Source organism: Diadema antillarum, unplaced genomic scaffold (genome assembly GCF_040938485.1).
Source record: "Diadema antillarum isolate AM-2024a unplaced genomic scaffold, OU_Dant_1.0 seq00000235_RagTag, whole genome shotgun sequence".
Taxonomy (NCBI): domain Eukaryota; kingdom Metazoa; phylum Echinodermata; class Echinoidea; order Diadematoida; family Diadematidae; genus Diadema; species Diadema antillarum.
Genome location: NW_027271284.1, coordinates 486,003 through 502,791, shown reverse-complemented (window position 1 = coordinate 502,791; position 16,789 = coordinate 486,003). Strand labels below are relative to the sequence as shown.

Genomic DNA, 16,789 nt, shown 5'->3' with positions numbered 1-16,789 from the left:
AAAAACTCTAATATCTTTGATCGACTATATACACGGGAAAGCAGATAAACCCTTCTTTACACACCAGTACCCACTCATATTTGATTTAAAATGAGAAAAGCAAGAAAATACATAAACAAGGATTGAAATGTCGTGCCAATTTCACCTAGCTTCCGTCATTACGATGACCTGTTCATGGTCATTGGTCTAGTCTTACACCATTTGACACCGTGCGCGTGTTCGTCCATTTGAGCCGCTGTTTTTGCACTAGGACTTTTAAAGGAGAAAGCTTTTTGCCTCGCAAGAAGTCGAAATTGATAAACATCGCGAGTCAATCAAGCCTGTTGATCACAGTGTTGAAAATATTTCTTTGCTGCGGTCACACGCTAGCTATATCACGCGTGCTATCAACGACACGGAAGTGGGGCTGAGCGAGATTTCATTGGAGACAAGACTGCATGGGTTTTGTTTTTGTCCGTGTGTTCTTTTGTCTGATGTCTTTGAAAAAAGAAAGAAATTAGCTTTAATCTCGAAGAACCTCTATACCTGAGTAAAACAAATCGTATGCTTTCCATCTCCATTTGTGTTTGTGTGTGTGTGTTTGTGCATGTGTAAGTCTTTTTTTTTTTGGAAAGCAGTAGATAAAGAAGGCTGATACTTTTGTGATATTTATAATATTTATAGTAAGATTATTTTCGTTAAATAAATACATCGAAGCATAGACCAAGTAAAGCTAAACTAAATCCTATTTTATGTCATGCATAACCAAATAGGACAGGTAAGAAAGAAATTTCAAAATACTTTAAAAGATAGCTCTACACATTTAAGTTAACTTACGAAGCTTTCCATAAATTTTGACGAACTTCACTTTCTTGACAGAATTACGCAATGTTCCTGGGTTTGTTGTGGAAAGAAAAATAAACACACAACAGTGTCTTTGGGTGCAGTATTTGGGTTTTCAAATTTCGCGTTCAAAGTAACGATTACTTATGATCATGGAACACCTTAACAGCAATTTATTACTTTTTTCCTCTATTTCGCCTGGTTACAGCGTGTGAAACAATACAAAAAAGAACGTTTTATATCACATGACACCTGCCTGATAATCTGTAATGGAGTGCAATCATAGGCTAGAAAAAAAAAATAGCGAGTTCACTAACTCATTCAATCCACGTCCCGTGACGCTGACATTGCACTTGAAAGAAATGGCTGAATGCAGATAATCTAAACTTTCTGCGGGGATCAATTAGTAACCACAATCAACCGTAACCTTCGACAATAACTGTCAAACTTAATTTTGAAATGATCTGAGCAGCATGTAGGAAGGAAAGAGAGAGAGATACACACACACACACACACACACACACACACACACACACACACACACACACACCCACACACACACACACACTTGGAGACAAAGAAAGAACATGAGAAATAGAGTGATATGTTTAAAAGTAGATCTGATAATGACAGATATTTAGGGAAAGATGAAAATAAGTTTAGAAATCGATAAGGATACAGTTATACCTGAAATAAAGACTTACAAAAATTGGTAAAGTACACTGACATTATGAAGAATTTGATCGCAAAAACGGGTAAGGCGTCATTTTGAACATTCTCAAGTACGTCCATCATCAGATAGAACGAAATTAAACCTATCAAATGATACCTCACAAGTTGTATTATATTCTTGAAGTTATGATTAAAAGTATCCGAAATTCTCTTATTATTTTCAGTGTTTTGTAGCACCTTTAATCGCGAATTTCTCAAATTGATAAGAATGGAGTTAAACCGTTTTGCGCTCGAACTCCTCATTATATTAGAGACGGAGATTTAAGAGAGATAGCTAAATGAATATATAGGCAGAAGCAAATAGAAACATACATGGAGATAAAGACACAGACAGACAGACAGACAGACACACACACACACACACAGATATATTGGCATGAGGAGAAGAGTCGGAGACAATATCTCGTTCGGACTGACTTTGGGTCAGTTCATTACTCCGATTTTCTGCCCTCCGCTTTTCATCAATCTAGATTCATGAAATGCTGCTTACAACGGGCGACTTGGACCTCCCGGGGGTCCCCTCACCTTTTATCAGCGTGTTCCGTTCATCTACATATATTATTACCTGCATGTCTTCGGGAATCGTGGCACACCAATTCTGTGGGGTGTGGCTATGATGCCTTTTTTTTTTTACACCCGCGCTTGGTCATTTTATGCTGTGGCTAATTTGACTTCCGATGAGGTGCCAACGATGTCACTGCGTTTCCCAAGATTCACATGGTGGTTCGTATCGCATTTGTAGAAATGAGATGATGATAAGTCAAGCTTACAGGGATCGTATAGTTTTGGTTGAGACCTAAGTTAAGGTTTCTTACATTTTTTGGTGAGATAATGAGAAACCTCTTATGAAATATGAAAGAGCATGTAATTCCATGAGGAATTCAACGTTCATATGATGAAAATTGGTTTTGAAATGGCTGAGATATCCAAAACAGAGCAATTCTTATTAAGTGTGTGACTAACATTTTATTATACGATCGCTTTGTTTGACTTTGTTTTTGGATGTTTCAGTCATTCCAAACCCGATTTTCATCAAATAAACTTTGAATTCCTCTTAAAATGGTATGCTCTGTACTATTTCATAAGTGTTTTCTTGGTATCTCGCAAAAAGTTAAAGGCCCAGTTCTCATCTCCACCAATACTGTACCATCCCTTTAATAGCAGCTGCAGCATTATGATTAACCTTGTCCATATTTAAGGCACATCGATTAGTCACATCGATATGACTTGAACACAATTTACTTTTCATCATATATTTGCATTCCATGTTAGTTGGCTACCTGAGGCGATGGTAATCTTGATAGGTTAGCTAACTTAGTCGAAACCGTCACTGTGTTAAAATATTAATTTTGTATAATTGCATCTTATCCCTATACCTCTCTCATTTTTCTCTTCATCCCTTTCTTTTCATCCCTATACCTCTCTCATCTTTCTCTTCATCTCTCTAGCTCTTTCTCTTTTTCTCTTTCTCTTTAGTCTCTCCCGTCCCCTCCTTTCTCTTTCCCCTGAAGCGTATAACTGTACCAGTTTTGAACTCGGTCACTGACCCCCCCCCCCCCCCCCTCACGCACTACCTTTTTAGCTTTTCCATTCCCGTCGCAATGGCACATTAATTACCCATTTTCAGCTGACAGCTCTCCGACATAAGCCGATAGAGAACTTGAGACATATCTTGGTCACCATACCTATACGTCTGGATGGTTAGAGGCACTGGATGAGAAAGATCATCCCTCGCAAAACAGAAAGATTTAACAACACCGGGAAATAGACAACCAACCGACCAACCAAAAAAAAAAAAAAAAAGATAAAAAGAGAGAGAAGAAAATGGAGATAATGACGCAACGAGGCAAGTGACAGGTTAATTGATGTCGGGGAATTTATAACGAGGGCAACGACATTATCTCAGCCAGAGAAGATCTGGTGGCAGAACGCACTCTCTGAGACACCGGAAAGAGATTGTGATGGATGGGAAGAGAGCAGGATAAAGATCTTTTTCCTTTTCTCCAGCCTTCGTGGCATTTTCATTTCTTTTTCTCGTGTGTGTGTGTGTGTGTGTGTGTGTGGGGGGGGGGGAGGGGGGGTAATAGAGAGACAGAAATTAGGCTTATTTAGTTGCACTCTATTTTGCATTTGTAGCCCGATTACGCCATATACGTGGTGTAAGTTCTCTTTTTGTTTGTGGGCTGTTGTTTGTTTTATTTTTTAGGAGAGAGAGAGAGAAGAGATGCGTGTACTTGAGTGGAACTGTTATAAAAAATGAAGAGTCATAATTATATAGAAAGCTTTAGAGTAAAGATGGAGCTCTTGGAGAATGGGGGGGGGGGTGGGGAGGAGAGAGAGAGAGAGAGAGAGGGAGAGCGGGATGGCGAGAAGGAGAGAGAGACGGAGAGAGAAACAGTACTGCCTTTTAATAATGTGACAATGTTGTTCGTTAATGAAGAGGCAAAAGCGGCGTAGATCTGTGTGCAGTATGCTGTTTGTTTTAGCCAGGATTAATATTGTCAAACACTATCCGTCGCTGTGAAAGGTCTATTCTTATAGACCAAATAAAACAACAAATGTAGCTACAAGCGATACAGATATCTTGTCAGTGGCTGTTTGTTTTGCGCAGATTTTGCAGACTACTAGTATGGATTTGTTTATCTCTCTAAAGACATTTCGATTCACGGAGAAATTCTTCAAGCTGCTGTATCCATCCCTGCAATCATGCGAACATGTTATGTTGGTAGAATGTATAGTAAATCCACTTGTACACAGTTGCTTAATATGCGAAAAAATAATAATAATAAAAAAATATATAACCACGACTGTTCTGAACAGGACCGGTGCCTTTGTACAACACAAATATAGCGTCCCTATTCATTCTGATCCCTCCAAGATACGCGAGCCACGGTTATCTGAAAGAAAGTGAAATGGCGTACACCAGGTGTGTGTGTGTGTGTGTGTGTGTGTGTATTATATGTATAGATACATGTAAGATGTATATTATGTATGTGTATTTGTTCGTATGTGTGGAACATGTATGTACATATAACTACAAATGCATGTTTGCAAATATTATCATTAATTGTGTGCATCAGTGAGGACAAATATAACAGATTCATTGATTTCAACAACCACTGTAACACGATGATTGTTTTTTCCAATGCATGGAAAGTTCCAATCACCACTTCTGCCCCCAAACAAAAATAAAAACAACCAAAAAACCAAGCAAACTGGTTTATAAGAGAGTACAACCAGTGTAGAGCATATTATCTGAAATAGATTTTTAAAAGAATGATTCATAGGGGTCTAGTGTCATGTTGTATTTTCCTTGAAATATAATGATATTTAAAGTTTAAAAATTACAAATTAGCATGCTATCATACTACACCAAAAGAGAGATCATATGAGCCTCTGTGTGTGAATCAAAGTGGTGAGTGCCATTCAGATTTAATGAAATATCCCTGGTAATGGTTATCACGAAGAGCTACAATCCTCAAATTACCTCCTGACCTCAAGATCAAGATCATCAACAGCAATCTTTTAACTATAACCCCCCCCCCAAAAAAAAAAAAAAGAAGAAGAAGAAGAAGAAGAAGAAGAAGAAGAAGAAACTGATAATACATGCTTGCTGCTCCGCCCCATCAACATGAATTAACGATAACACAACTCAACATGAACAGAAAGAAGGGAAGGCAAGATAAGCAACACACGGATGACTATCATATCCCATGATCTATAGATTAACCTCGCACGAAAAATGACTCTTTAACGACACTAATTTCGAGCGCGTTAATACCATCAGCCACGCAAGGGAGGTGGTCGGGGTGGGGGGGGGGAGGGGGAGGGGTAAGGGGGTTTGGAGTGCTGCGTCTCCTGCACTTGGTCGGAACTGCTCTCTTTCTCTTCATCATGCTCACATTGGATTACGCACCATTTTATCGATGTCCGACGCCAATAAAAAGCATATTCCTCGAGCAGTCTGCAGCCGGCGAGTGTTTGAGCGAAATCAATCTCTACAAAATCTCCCGCCTTTATTTCCCGAGGGGACTGTCTTTCACCAAACACCAGCCCAGTGCATTCACTTTCCTGAATGCGTACAATGTTCTGGGTTACGCCAGAGGACCTCAAGATGAATCTGGGTGGAGTTAAGCGCGTTTAATCTTAACTTTTTTTTTTTACTCGCCATTATATTCGTAGCGATGAAGTGAAACGGAAACATTTTCATTGAGTGCGTAATATTGAAGGAGAAAAGCATGAACACGAATGCTCTACTTGTGGTGGGATTCGGGAGTGAACGGCACCACCAAAAATCTTTTTCGACAGTCCGACCAAGGAGCTACAACGCCCCATGGTCTGATCAACGTATACGATCGCAGTCATAATGCGCCTGATATTAGCGACATGGTTTGTGGTGCATGAGTAACAGTATACTCTTTTCTGATAATGAAAGCGGTCTCAACGGTCACTGCCGTGCATGACTTGTATCACGTAACAGTCCCAAAGGAGCACATACGAGCAGCGAAAAGTTTCAAAATGTTCGATAATGACCCACGGCGACTGACGTTGCAACTCATTTATGCAGGCCTCAATATTTACTCGCATACGCCAGCGAACGGCTGAGTTTAACCTCAGCATTTTTCTTTCGTCAATAGAGCATGGAATGTTTAACGACATTTCGCCGCAAGACACGCTTTAATTGCAGCTATTGAGCTCTCCAAATGTGCGGTGGATCCCTCTCTCCCCCTCTCTCTCTGTCTTTTCCCCCTCGAAACAAACAAACAGAGCAAAAAATGTATGTATGGGATGACAAAAACTATACCTGCTATTTTCACAATGCTCTCGATGCCTTTCCCTGAAGAGCCGATGCCACTGGAAGAACAAAAAGCCACCAACAACAAACAAGAAGATAGACCAACGAGCAAGGTGCCACCTGAAACGGTATTCCCTTCAAGAAAGTCACACAACACGCTTCAAACTTGACTCTCGCTGCGGTTGATCGAAATGGAGCAATACACATCATTATAGAATGCAAAATAAGAAGAAGAAGTAGGAGGAGGAGGAGGAGGAGGATGAGGAGGAGGGCAGAAGGAGGGAAAGACAGAAGAAAGAAAGAAAGAAAGAAAGAAAGGGGACAGAGAGAGAAATCGAAAACTACCCATCCAAGCACAACCAAATCAGACAAACTACACTCACGGGAAGGGAATGGGACACCCAGTGGCACAGTCAGTGTTCCCGATCCCGTATACACCGTGTCCTGAAAAGGCATGAACTTCAACTCTTCAACGGGAGTGGGGATGATGGGGATGGGGAAGGGGAGGGGGGGGGGGGAGGTTGAAGGAGGGCGGGTTGACAAGAAGGACCAGAAGAAATCAAACATTATTGAGGGGAAAACCACATAAGGACAAATCACCTTATATCCGCTATCAGCCTTTATAATTGAGGGTACTGAAGATTGTTTGGGTGACAAAATACAAATTACCAGATTCCTAACCATATGAATAGATTTCCAACGATGTGTATTATACTTATGGACAATAACAACAGCAACAAAAAGCAAGGACAAAGTGAGTTGTGTTTGAGAGGATGAATTATACACCCGTTTGATCATCAGCACATCGCCAGTTCGCCTTAGAATTCTTCCATGAAATAAGTATTTTGCTTTGTTCAACCCCTATGAACAGTCCCCCCCCCCATCCTATAGAAAAATGAATATTGACTCACCTGATGAATATCCTTACGTCGCACCAGCATCACATACCCTTTAATACACATCCAATTTTGGAGAGTACTATTGTATTAGGACCTAAGTGTAAGAAAAGCCTTCAGGAGTACGGTAACGTGAGAGCTCGCGGCCATCACGTGACTTTCACGTGATCAGTAAAAAAGAAGAAAAGAACAGAAAAAAATGGATCACATTGAGAACCCCTCTATAGATATAGCATTTCAATCGATGTATTTTAAGCCTTCGTCCAAACAAAAATTTCATTGCAGGTTAAAGAGGAAATGATAGCAAAAGGCTTGGAGAGGAAACACCTCCCCTAAAACTCACGAAAGCAAAGGTAAACCTACATGTTCATGACATGAACATCATAAACTCTCTCTCTCACATAAACACTTACACATGCGTATGGCAAGACGTTTGTGTAAAAAGTCGACAAACTCTGTTTATCACTTGATAAACTGAGTTTATCAAGTAATAAACACAGTTTATCAGAAACATTGTGTTTATCACTTGATAAACTGAGATTATCACGTGATAAACACAGTTTATCAGAAAAACTGTGTTTATCAACTGATAAACATTGTTTTTCAAGAAAAACTCTGTTTATCAACTGATAAACATTGTTTTTCAAGAAAAACTCTGTTTATCAACTGATAAACACAGTTTTTCCGATGAACTCTGTTTATCAATGATAAACTGAGTTTATCAACTGATAAAACAGTTTTTCTGATAAACTCTGTTTATCACTTGATAAACTCAGTTTATCAGAGAAAAGCAGAGTTATTCAAACCTTCTCGGTAGTGGGCGCTGGCAGCATATAATACGCAGAGCCGTCTGCTCTGTTAATACGTACATGTACGTAGATCTACAGCTAGTGATATATATACACGGCACTGTATATGTACGCGGGGCCAGCCGGGAAGCCAGCAGCTGCAGGGAAGTGGACAGTTATATGACATGATGGCCTTACGTCGCAGGCCAACTTATCGCACATGTATGTTCTTGCTCTTGTGTTTCCTGCCCCCTCCGATGAGGTGCTTGCGGAGATTTTGGCGACTCAGCGGTCTCAGCCCGCGCATTTCATACATGCGATTATTATCAACGAGCAGAACATATCAAACAGTGAAAACGCCCTCTCTTGTGGAGAGATAAATAACTCTGCTTATCAAAAGTGAAAAACTCTGTTTATCAACTGATAAACTGAGTTTTTCAGAAAAACTGTGTTTATCAACTGATAAACAGAGTTTTTCTCCGATAAACTGTGTTTATCAACTAATAAACACTGTTTTTCTGATAAACTCAGTTTATCAAGTGATAAACTCAGTTCTGTTTATCAATTGATAAACAGAGTTTATCACAAAGACTGTGTTTATCAGTTGATAAACTCAGTTTATCAAAGAAAAACTCTGTTTATCAGTTGATAAACACTGTTTTTCACTGATAAACAGAGTTTATCGACTTTTTACACAAACGGCTTGCCATACAGAAAAGAGTACAGGATTGAGGATGTCATACATGTAGCTTCTTTTTTTTTCTTGCTCTGGTCGGAACCATGTGCTCGCTTTAATAAGCACTGTGCCAGCTGAAGTTGCTTAGAACTACTAGTATTTCCCATCGCAATAAATGGCTATGACGTCACAACTTGGTACTCTATAAACAAAAGGGGAGCATGAACCGGAATCAGATCCACAGTCATTGGAGCATCTTGCTCAACTCATAGTGACAATACACTGATGTTGCACGACAATGATTGTTGCTCTTCCCTATCTGAAACTTACAAACAGGTTTCTCGTAAACAAGAAGACATCGAGAATTATCCGCGACGTCTAATTGCTTTATACAAGAAAGCTGTTTTCTTAAGTTGTAGATAGGAGAGGTAATATCGAATCATTGAGCAATCGAGCACAGAGAATACAATCGAATACGTCAGCAATACCGTTCAGTTTGCCTCCGGGGATTCAAGTAAGACTTCCTCTAGTCGGAATAGATACAGTAGCTAACACGCAAAGCATAATCGATTTTCGTGCTTCCGCTATAACAGGTTACACATTTAAACATTTCAATTGGGTAATATAACACAAAAATGAAAGGGACAACTACAATTGAGGCGATGATGAAATATCTTAGTTATTTTCTGTTTATCTTATGGCATTACGAGTTATTCCGTACAAGTTATTTTTTAATGACATTCTATAGTCTTATCTTGTAAAAGGAGCTGCGTGATCAGAGATATCGTCATCATCGTGCAATTAACATGATTAGGAAATTAAAACTCTTTGACCTGACCAGGAGGTCATTTCGTAACAAGGCTGTGTTCATCGACAACACCATAGTCGGTTACTATAAAGCGATTTGCCGCCTTTACATCATCAGCACCCGTCAGAAAAAAAGGAGATGAAAATGAACATACCCCAGGTCTTGCCGTTGAACACCATCACCAACTCAATATCTTCGCAACAGCCTATCCAAATTCAAGAGTCCAATATGCCCAACAGTATTCATTGGTATAATTGCATGTTTGTCTGTGTGTGCGTTTGTGTGTATGTGTTAGTATATGGAGTTTAATGTGTGTGTGTGTGTGTGTGTGTGTGTGTGTGTGTGTGTGGGTGTGTGTGTGTGTGGGTGTGTGTGTGAGTGTGTGGGTGTGTGTGTGGGTGTGTTTGCCTGTGCTTACACGCCGCAACTGGCGATGATTTCGCTGTGCGCAATGGACCGTCGCACTTTTCAGACGCCCGTGAACCCGCATAGCGTGCTGCGTGTATCAAAACAGTGACATACACATAGCCTCGTGTCTCATCTAGTCAGTTGCCAGGTAGCCCCCTCGGCTCGAAGACTTTCAAGCCTCTGTGTTGACTTTCAGCTTCAGCGATGGATTTTTAGGGGAAGAAACGACACCTCGGAGCTTTAAAGGTTTGTTCTGGGACCGAAATATCCTTCTACATGTTTGCCTTTCGTGAAAACTACGTCAATGATGTCATCTCTATGTTAACAAACCCGTCGGAATAAAAGAAAAAACCCAAGTTACAAAACACGATTTGATTTTTTTTTAGCACCTTGGGGGATACTTAATAGGGATACGTCTGGTCGACCTTTTCTTCGTTCACTGACCGATATCTATCGCTCGCGACAAAAGTTCGTTCGTTTCTTGTCGTTCCAGGGTTCAAGCTTATGTTAGAGTTACATGAAACGCATGACGCTTGAGAAATATTATTAACATATGGTGTTGCATTTGGCATTACATTTGTAGGCTCCAAATCAGCGTATTGTCATTGGTTTGATTAATTTACATTTTGGTCGTTATGAAATCTACCAGTATATTGCTACAACCCTTCTAAACATGTCCCCAGAAATATTTCTCATAATATGCCGTGAAAGGTTGTTCATGGTTGCATTGTTGCATCATGCTTACCACTTAAATTCCTTATAGGTCGAGGTACAGACGGTCTTTGAAGTAGAAGATACTGACAATGTTGAAGTACGCGGTATTTTTGTTTTTGGCTTCACAATTTGTTTCGCAACATAATCTGATGCACCTGCGGTCTTGACAATTTGATACGGATATCCAGTCAAAGAGCCATAAATCGCCATGACAAAGTAGGGCTACGTACGCAGTTTTGCGAATGCTTTTTTAGAGTGTATTATAATAATAAGAGTTTGCGTGCTCGCGTGCGTGCCCATGAGTGTGTGCTGTTCGTATCTATAGACCACAAAACGAAATAAATTCGAGGTCGTGAAATACATTATATCAATATTCATTCTCTTCATATAACATTCTCAATTCATCATAAATGTCCACAAATTTTGCCATCTTCTTTATATATTACAGGCAACGAAATGGAGATAAAGGAGCAGACATTACCAGCAATAATGAAATTTATTAATACTCCCATTTTCTCGATGAAATGTTTCTCCTCAGAACCACGGTCTAGAAACAGAAATTTGATAGCCGTATACTTCTCTGCGTGTGATATTATATATATATATATATATATATATATATATATAATATATCAACTACAATTTTTACACACACACACACACACATGCACACACATACACACACAAAGCAATATCATCCATCTGCATGGAATTCTTATAGGCAAATCAAATACACGAACATGTATAGTTTGCTTGGGCGAACTCCAGCTTCATTGCATTACGCTGTCGTGCATCCACAAACTCCCCTCGGATCAAGGTCTGCAAAGTAACCGTCCCGTGAAACCACCGTCGCAGCATATTATAGTCTTTTGATGTCATGGCATGGTAAACTGCCTAGATGTCCAGGTCCCTCGAGAGGTTTGCCTTCAAACCTATCCCCCTTTTTAATGCGATGGACTCCACATTTTGTCCATATAGAAGATACTATTATAGTTTGAGGTACGGATACGCGATCTGGGTTAGATGTTAACACCTCGGCTGTTTTGTATTCACTCGCGTTGTACGATAAATCCAATAAGGACAGACGAGATTACGTATAGAGTGAGAGGGCTTTGCATTTATTCAGAATGCTTCGCTTCGAAAAAATGCAAAAGCGTCCAAAGTCATATCGAATGTTCGTCCCTTTCAAAGTACACCACGGGTTCAAGTTCTTTTCATCAGGTGAGGACGAAAATTTTAGTATGTGGGACACTGTATCACATACATGTGCGGCAGACGATACCAGCATACAACTATATTGTTGAAGGTGATAAAGTCTCATGAGCCTTATCTTGACAATTTAATCGTCGATGGCAGTCTATCATCACATGCCAAAGTCCCGAAATTCCCGTCGATCCAATCTCCCAATCATTGTCGCCGTTCCCAATAAAGTCCAACATTCCCACCGACGACTGTTCATATTTACTCTTCAGTATTTCAACTGACAGGATATTACTCCGCTGCGCATCGTAGCAATTTTGCTCTGTTTGTCGAAGAATGTTTTCCCGCCTATACTACCCCCTTTCCATCACACAAATTTTCAACATTGATTGTGCATCAAATGCGCTGCGAGGCATTTCTCTTAGTTTCAATATGTTACACCGCGCATGATTGTTTAATCTGTTTCAAAGAAACAGTTACATAAAGGGGAAAAATACTGAGGTTAGGTAAATGAATAGAACAAATGAGCTTATTTCTTTGAAAATGATTATTCTTTTGATTTTTTTTGAATTGCTTTAAATATAAATTAATAGAAGATATGAGGATACACATGTGGTAGGAAAGGCTTCTAGTTGCAGTTGAATCACGATATGCCCAACTTATTTGAAGCATGGTTTCATTAACTGCGAAGAAAGTGCTCAGACGGTGATTCTTTTTTTTTCCACACACGTGCACATATACATTTTTTTAAATATAAACCTCTCAAAAAGTTTGGAAATCTGAGTTTGATCAATCTTTTTTTCATTTTTCCTTAGAAATAATTTATTTGTGCTTAGTACCACACACAGATTGTTTAATTCTCTTTAAAATGATACCTTACTTGTTGTGATTATCGTATACATGGAGGTGCAGTGCTTACAAATATGAGGTAAAGTCAAAATTTAAAAGCTGCAAAATGGCCCAATTTTTGACGTCCAATGGAGTTTCCTCGTTATGAGTTGTTGTTGTTGTTCATTTTCCATCTGTAAAGATGGCTGGATAGCCCATATTCAGCTACACTAAGCTGGTCTTCCATGGGGTCCAGTTGGATGTGGGGTAGGACCACTTCACCGGGTTAGACACCCTGCTCTTTGCGATGAATGAATGAAGCGGGATATTTTACGTGCATGAGCTGTGACTCTCTCATACACGGGACCTCCATTTTATGTCCTATCCGAGGGACAGAGTGTTTTGCCTCTTGCTAGAGGGGACGGTATGTTTACACACAACATTGCTCAGTCCAGACTCGGGTTCGAACCCGGGCCGCGTGATCGTGAGGCAGACGCGCTACCGACTGAGCCAACTCACCGCCCTATGAGTGAGTTCCCCATTGTTTCTTTGGTGTTCATTTACTGTAACATCAGCATTTTTATGGAGTGAAACATGTATGGGTTCAACCAAACAGATAAACAAACAAACACACACACACACACACACACACGCACACAAACAAACACAAACTAACGATCATGACTCAAACCATTTTATCTCACAGAACCTCGCCACATTAACCACAACAAAGACAAAAAGAAGTGAAATGGCATGGTCTTAGTTTTATTGGAGTTTTATCTTTATTTTGTCTTCATTTTGTCGTTATTTTGTCGTTATTTTATGTTTACTTTGTCTTTATAATTGTCAATGAACATGATCGGGGCTCAGTATCTGGTGAACGACCCAAGTGCTTGCACCACCGCCTGGCACCGTGTCCTCATGCTGTTGATTAGCTTCGTGATTCGCTGCTGAGGAATGGCGTTCCACTCGTCAACCAGTATCTGACGGAGTCCTGTTAATGTCGTTGCATTTGTGACCCTCTTCCCCACAGCTCGGCCATGTTGATCCCAAAGATGTTCTTTGGGGTTGAGGTCGGGGCTGCATGCAGGCCAGTCCATTCTAGTGATGCCCTCTCTCTCGAGAAAGTTGCGCACAGGTCTCGCTTTATGTGGTCTTTCGTTGTCATCTTTTTGAAGCATCTCAGCTTCGATTTGCCCGATGGCGCGGGCTTTTTTAACATTGCTTACATGCAATGATGTCCATGATGTCCAACCATAAAACTTGATGAGCTATCAAAATTGCCTGGCATGGCACCACTGAAAACTTGAATGTGAAGTTAAGATGTCTATTGAAATTTTCCTTCATGGCTGACCAGTTGAGAACAAAAGACATAACATAAAAGAACATGTTCTCTATTTACTCTTCACGACCATTCTCATTCATAAGGATAGTTCTTGTTCATTTTGCAGCTTTTCAATGCAGCCCTTATCAGACTCTTTTCAGTACAGCCCTTTACTTGATAGCATAATCATAATGAGTAGGATATCATTTCAAAGAGAATTTAATACTATTTCCATTTCAGATCAGGCATGTATTGTATAGTGCTTACAAACTGGAGAAATTTACAACTGAAGTCAGATTTCCAAACTTTTTTTTTTGGAGGAATTTAGATACAACGTGTAGAAAAAAAATCCTGCGATCTCATTGGTCGAGAGCTGTGCGTTGATTTTTTTTCTCTTTTTTTTACTGGCCGCATGTTGCCTCACTGACGATATTTACTGTAAACATGACTTGACATGCTCTATTCTTCGCAAACTTTCGCGCACTCAGTAAGAAACGCCTATTGACTACCCAACCATGCATCAAGTAGATTAACCATACATCTATTAATAAATGCTGGATGCATGGTTTAAGTATTACAATGGATGTATAACTTTGTCTATAGCAAGCTAAAAGGAAATGCATCCAGTAAATTTTCCATCTGCTTACATGATCAAAAACTTGAATTCTGGACAAAAATGCCCCATTTATATAAAACAGATGATGCACATGTCTTCTCGTGCGTCAGCAGGAATAGTGCGGGTGCGGTAACTATGGAATTTAGTTCAATAATTAGTTGAATCAAGAAACTGGAAATAAACTCACTGTTGCGACGTTTCGCCAATTATCAATTGGCTTCTTCGGGCGAATGATGCTCCCGATGATGGAATGGCCCTTAAATAGTGCGAGATTGTGCAGAGCGCACTGGACCTTGCCCAGCGCACGAACGAAAGACGGCTTGGGATTTTGCGAACGGCCCGGTCCCACGCGTGCGATAAATTGAAACGGAGACCTCCTCTCTTGTTAGGTGTAGGTCTCTCCACACGTTCCCAGATGGCTTCCTTAACGCCCCTCTCAAACCACTTGAATTCTCTTTCCAGAATGATCACTTCATTGGTGTTAAAAGAGTGTTTGCTAGCGTTGATGGAGGGGCGGATCCAGGAATTCTGTAAAGGGGGGGGGGGGGGGGGGGCGTGACTAATATTTCTGGTGCCACTTTCGGGTTTCATTTCAATTTTTTCTTTTTATTTCTTTTGTTTTTAACGAAAAGTAAAGGGGGGGCGTGCGCCGGTTGCGCTCCCTCTGGATCCGCCATTGTTGATGTGTGTGTATAGTGCTGAATCCGGGATGCTTTCTGAGCTGCTGGGTCTTCTGTGTTGGTTCATGCGAGCTTTCAGTGATTGTTGGGTCTCCCCTATGCAGAAATCATTGCAATCCTCTTGGGAACATCGGATACCATAGACCAAGTTTCTCTGCTTTTCTTTGGCGACTCGGTCCTTGACATGAAGTGATCTCTGCCTTAATGTGTTGTGGGGCTTGAAAGCAGTAGTGATGCCCTGTTTCTGAAAGAGCCTTTTGATCTTGTCTGACAGATCATACACGTACGGGATAGTGATGGTGACTTTCCATCCCTGTGTACCGTGGGTTCTCCGTGTGTTCTTGCTTGGTTGCTTCGGGGTGTCAGCTGTAGGGAAGGCCCAGTCGGGGTAATCACATCCAGCTAAGGCGTTTTTGATGTTGGTCTTTTCTTTTGCAACCTCAGATTGACTGTGAACTGTGGTGTCTGCTCTGTGGAAGAGGGTCCTGATGACTGCAAGTTTGTCAACCAAGGGATGATGTGACTGGACATTTAGATACTGGTCCATATGGGTCGATTTTCTGTACACTGAAGTGGAGAGGGTACCATCAGAATCGACGTGAACCTCAACATCTAGGAATGCCAGATTTCCATCCTTGCATGTTTCTTGTGTAAAGGAAATGTGCGTGTCCATGGAGTTGATGTGACTAAAGAAAGACGCACTTTCTTCTTCATGAAAGATGACAAAAGTGTCATCCACGTAACGGAGCCAGATACGTGGAACGCGTCCGGAGTAGGTCCTCAGAGCTGTGGTCTCAAACTCTTGCATGTAAATGTTAGCTACTATGGGAGAAACTGGTGATCCCATAGCACATCCATGTTGTTGTATGTAATGCTTGTCGTTGAAGGAGAAATAGGTTGTACTTAAACACACTCCTAACACTTCAACAATCTGGTCTATAGAAAGTACGATCCTTCCAGCTGTTATCCCGACTGAGACATTTCTTTACCACATTTACTGCTTCGTCTTTCGCGCGCTGGACAAGGTCCAGTGGGCTCTGCACAATCTCGCACTATTTAAGGGCCATTCCATCATCGGGAGCTTCATTCGCCCGCAGAAGCCAATTGATAATTGGCGAAACGTCGCAACAGTGATTTATTTCCAGTTTCTTGATTCAACTAATTATTGATCTTGTACCTCGACTGGATGAATGAGAAGAATTTACATCAGTCTATGGAATTTAGTCTAAACCCAATCAGCTTTTCCTTGTGGGTTAAACATAACATATCTAACTTATGTACACAATTGCTTCTAACGAAATCAGACCTGTGGATCATTTGTTTATACTGTATGTATAGGCCTACATATATTTTACTGAATGCACAAGATTCTAATGTTACACTTGAAGGGGATGATTCGAGAAACATACATAGGCCTTCCCAACCTCCATCGTTAGGCCTTATTATCTCTCTAATGAGGCACCTTGTGTGACCCCCATTACGACCGTCACATCTACTCCGAA

The 16,789-nt window shown here is 40.5% G+C and overlaps 1 protein-coding gene across 1 annotated transcript in view; it reads right to left on the bottom strand.

Moving 5' to 3' along the window:
* LOC139729378 (neuromedin-U receptor 2-like) overlaps positions 1–16,095 on the bottom strand; it is a 31,863-nt gene extending 15,768 nt beyond the window's left edge. The window contains exon 1 of the mRNA XM_071640305.1: positions 15,426–16,095. Coding sequence (XP_071496406.1) covers positions 15,426–16,095 — 670 coding nt within the window. The remainder of the gene's footprint in view (positions 1–15,425) is intronic.
* Positions 16,096–16,789: the final 694 nt, after the last annotated feature.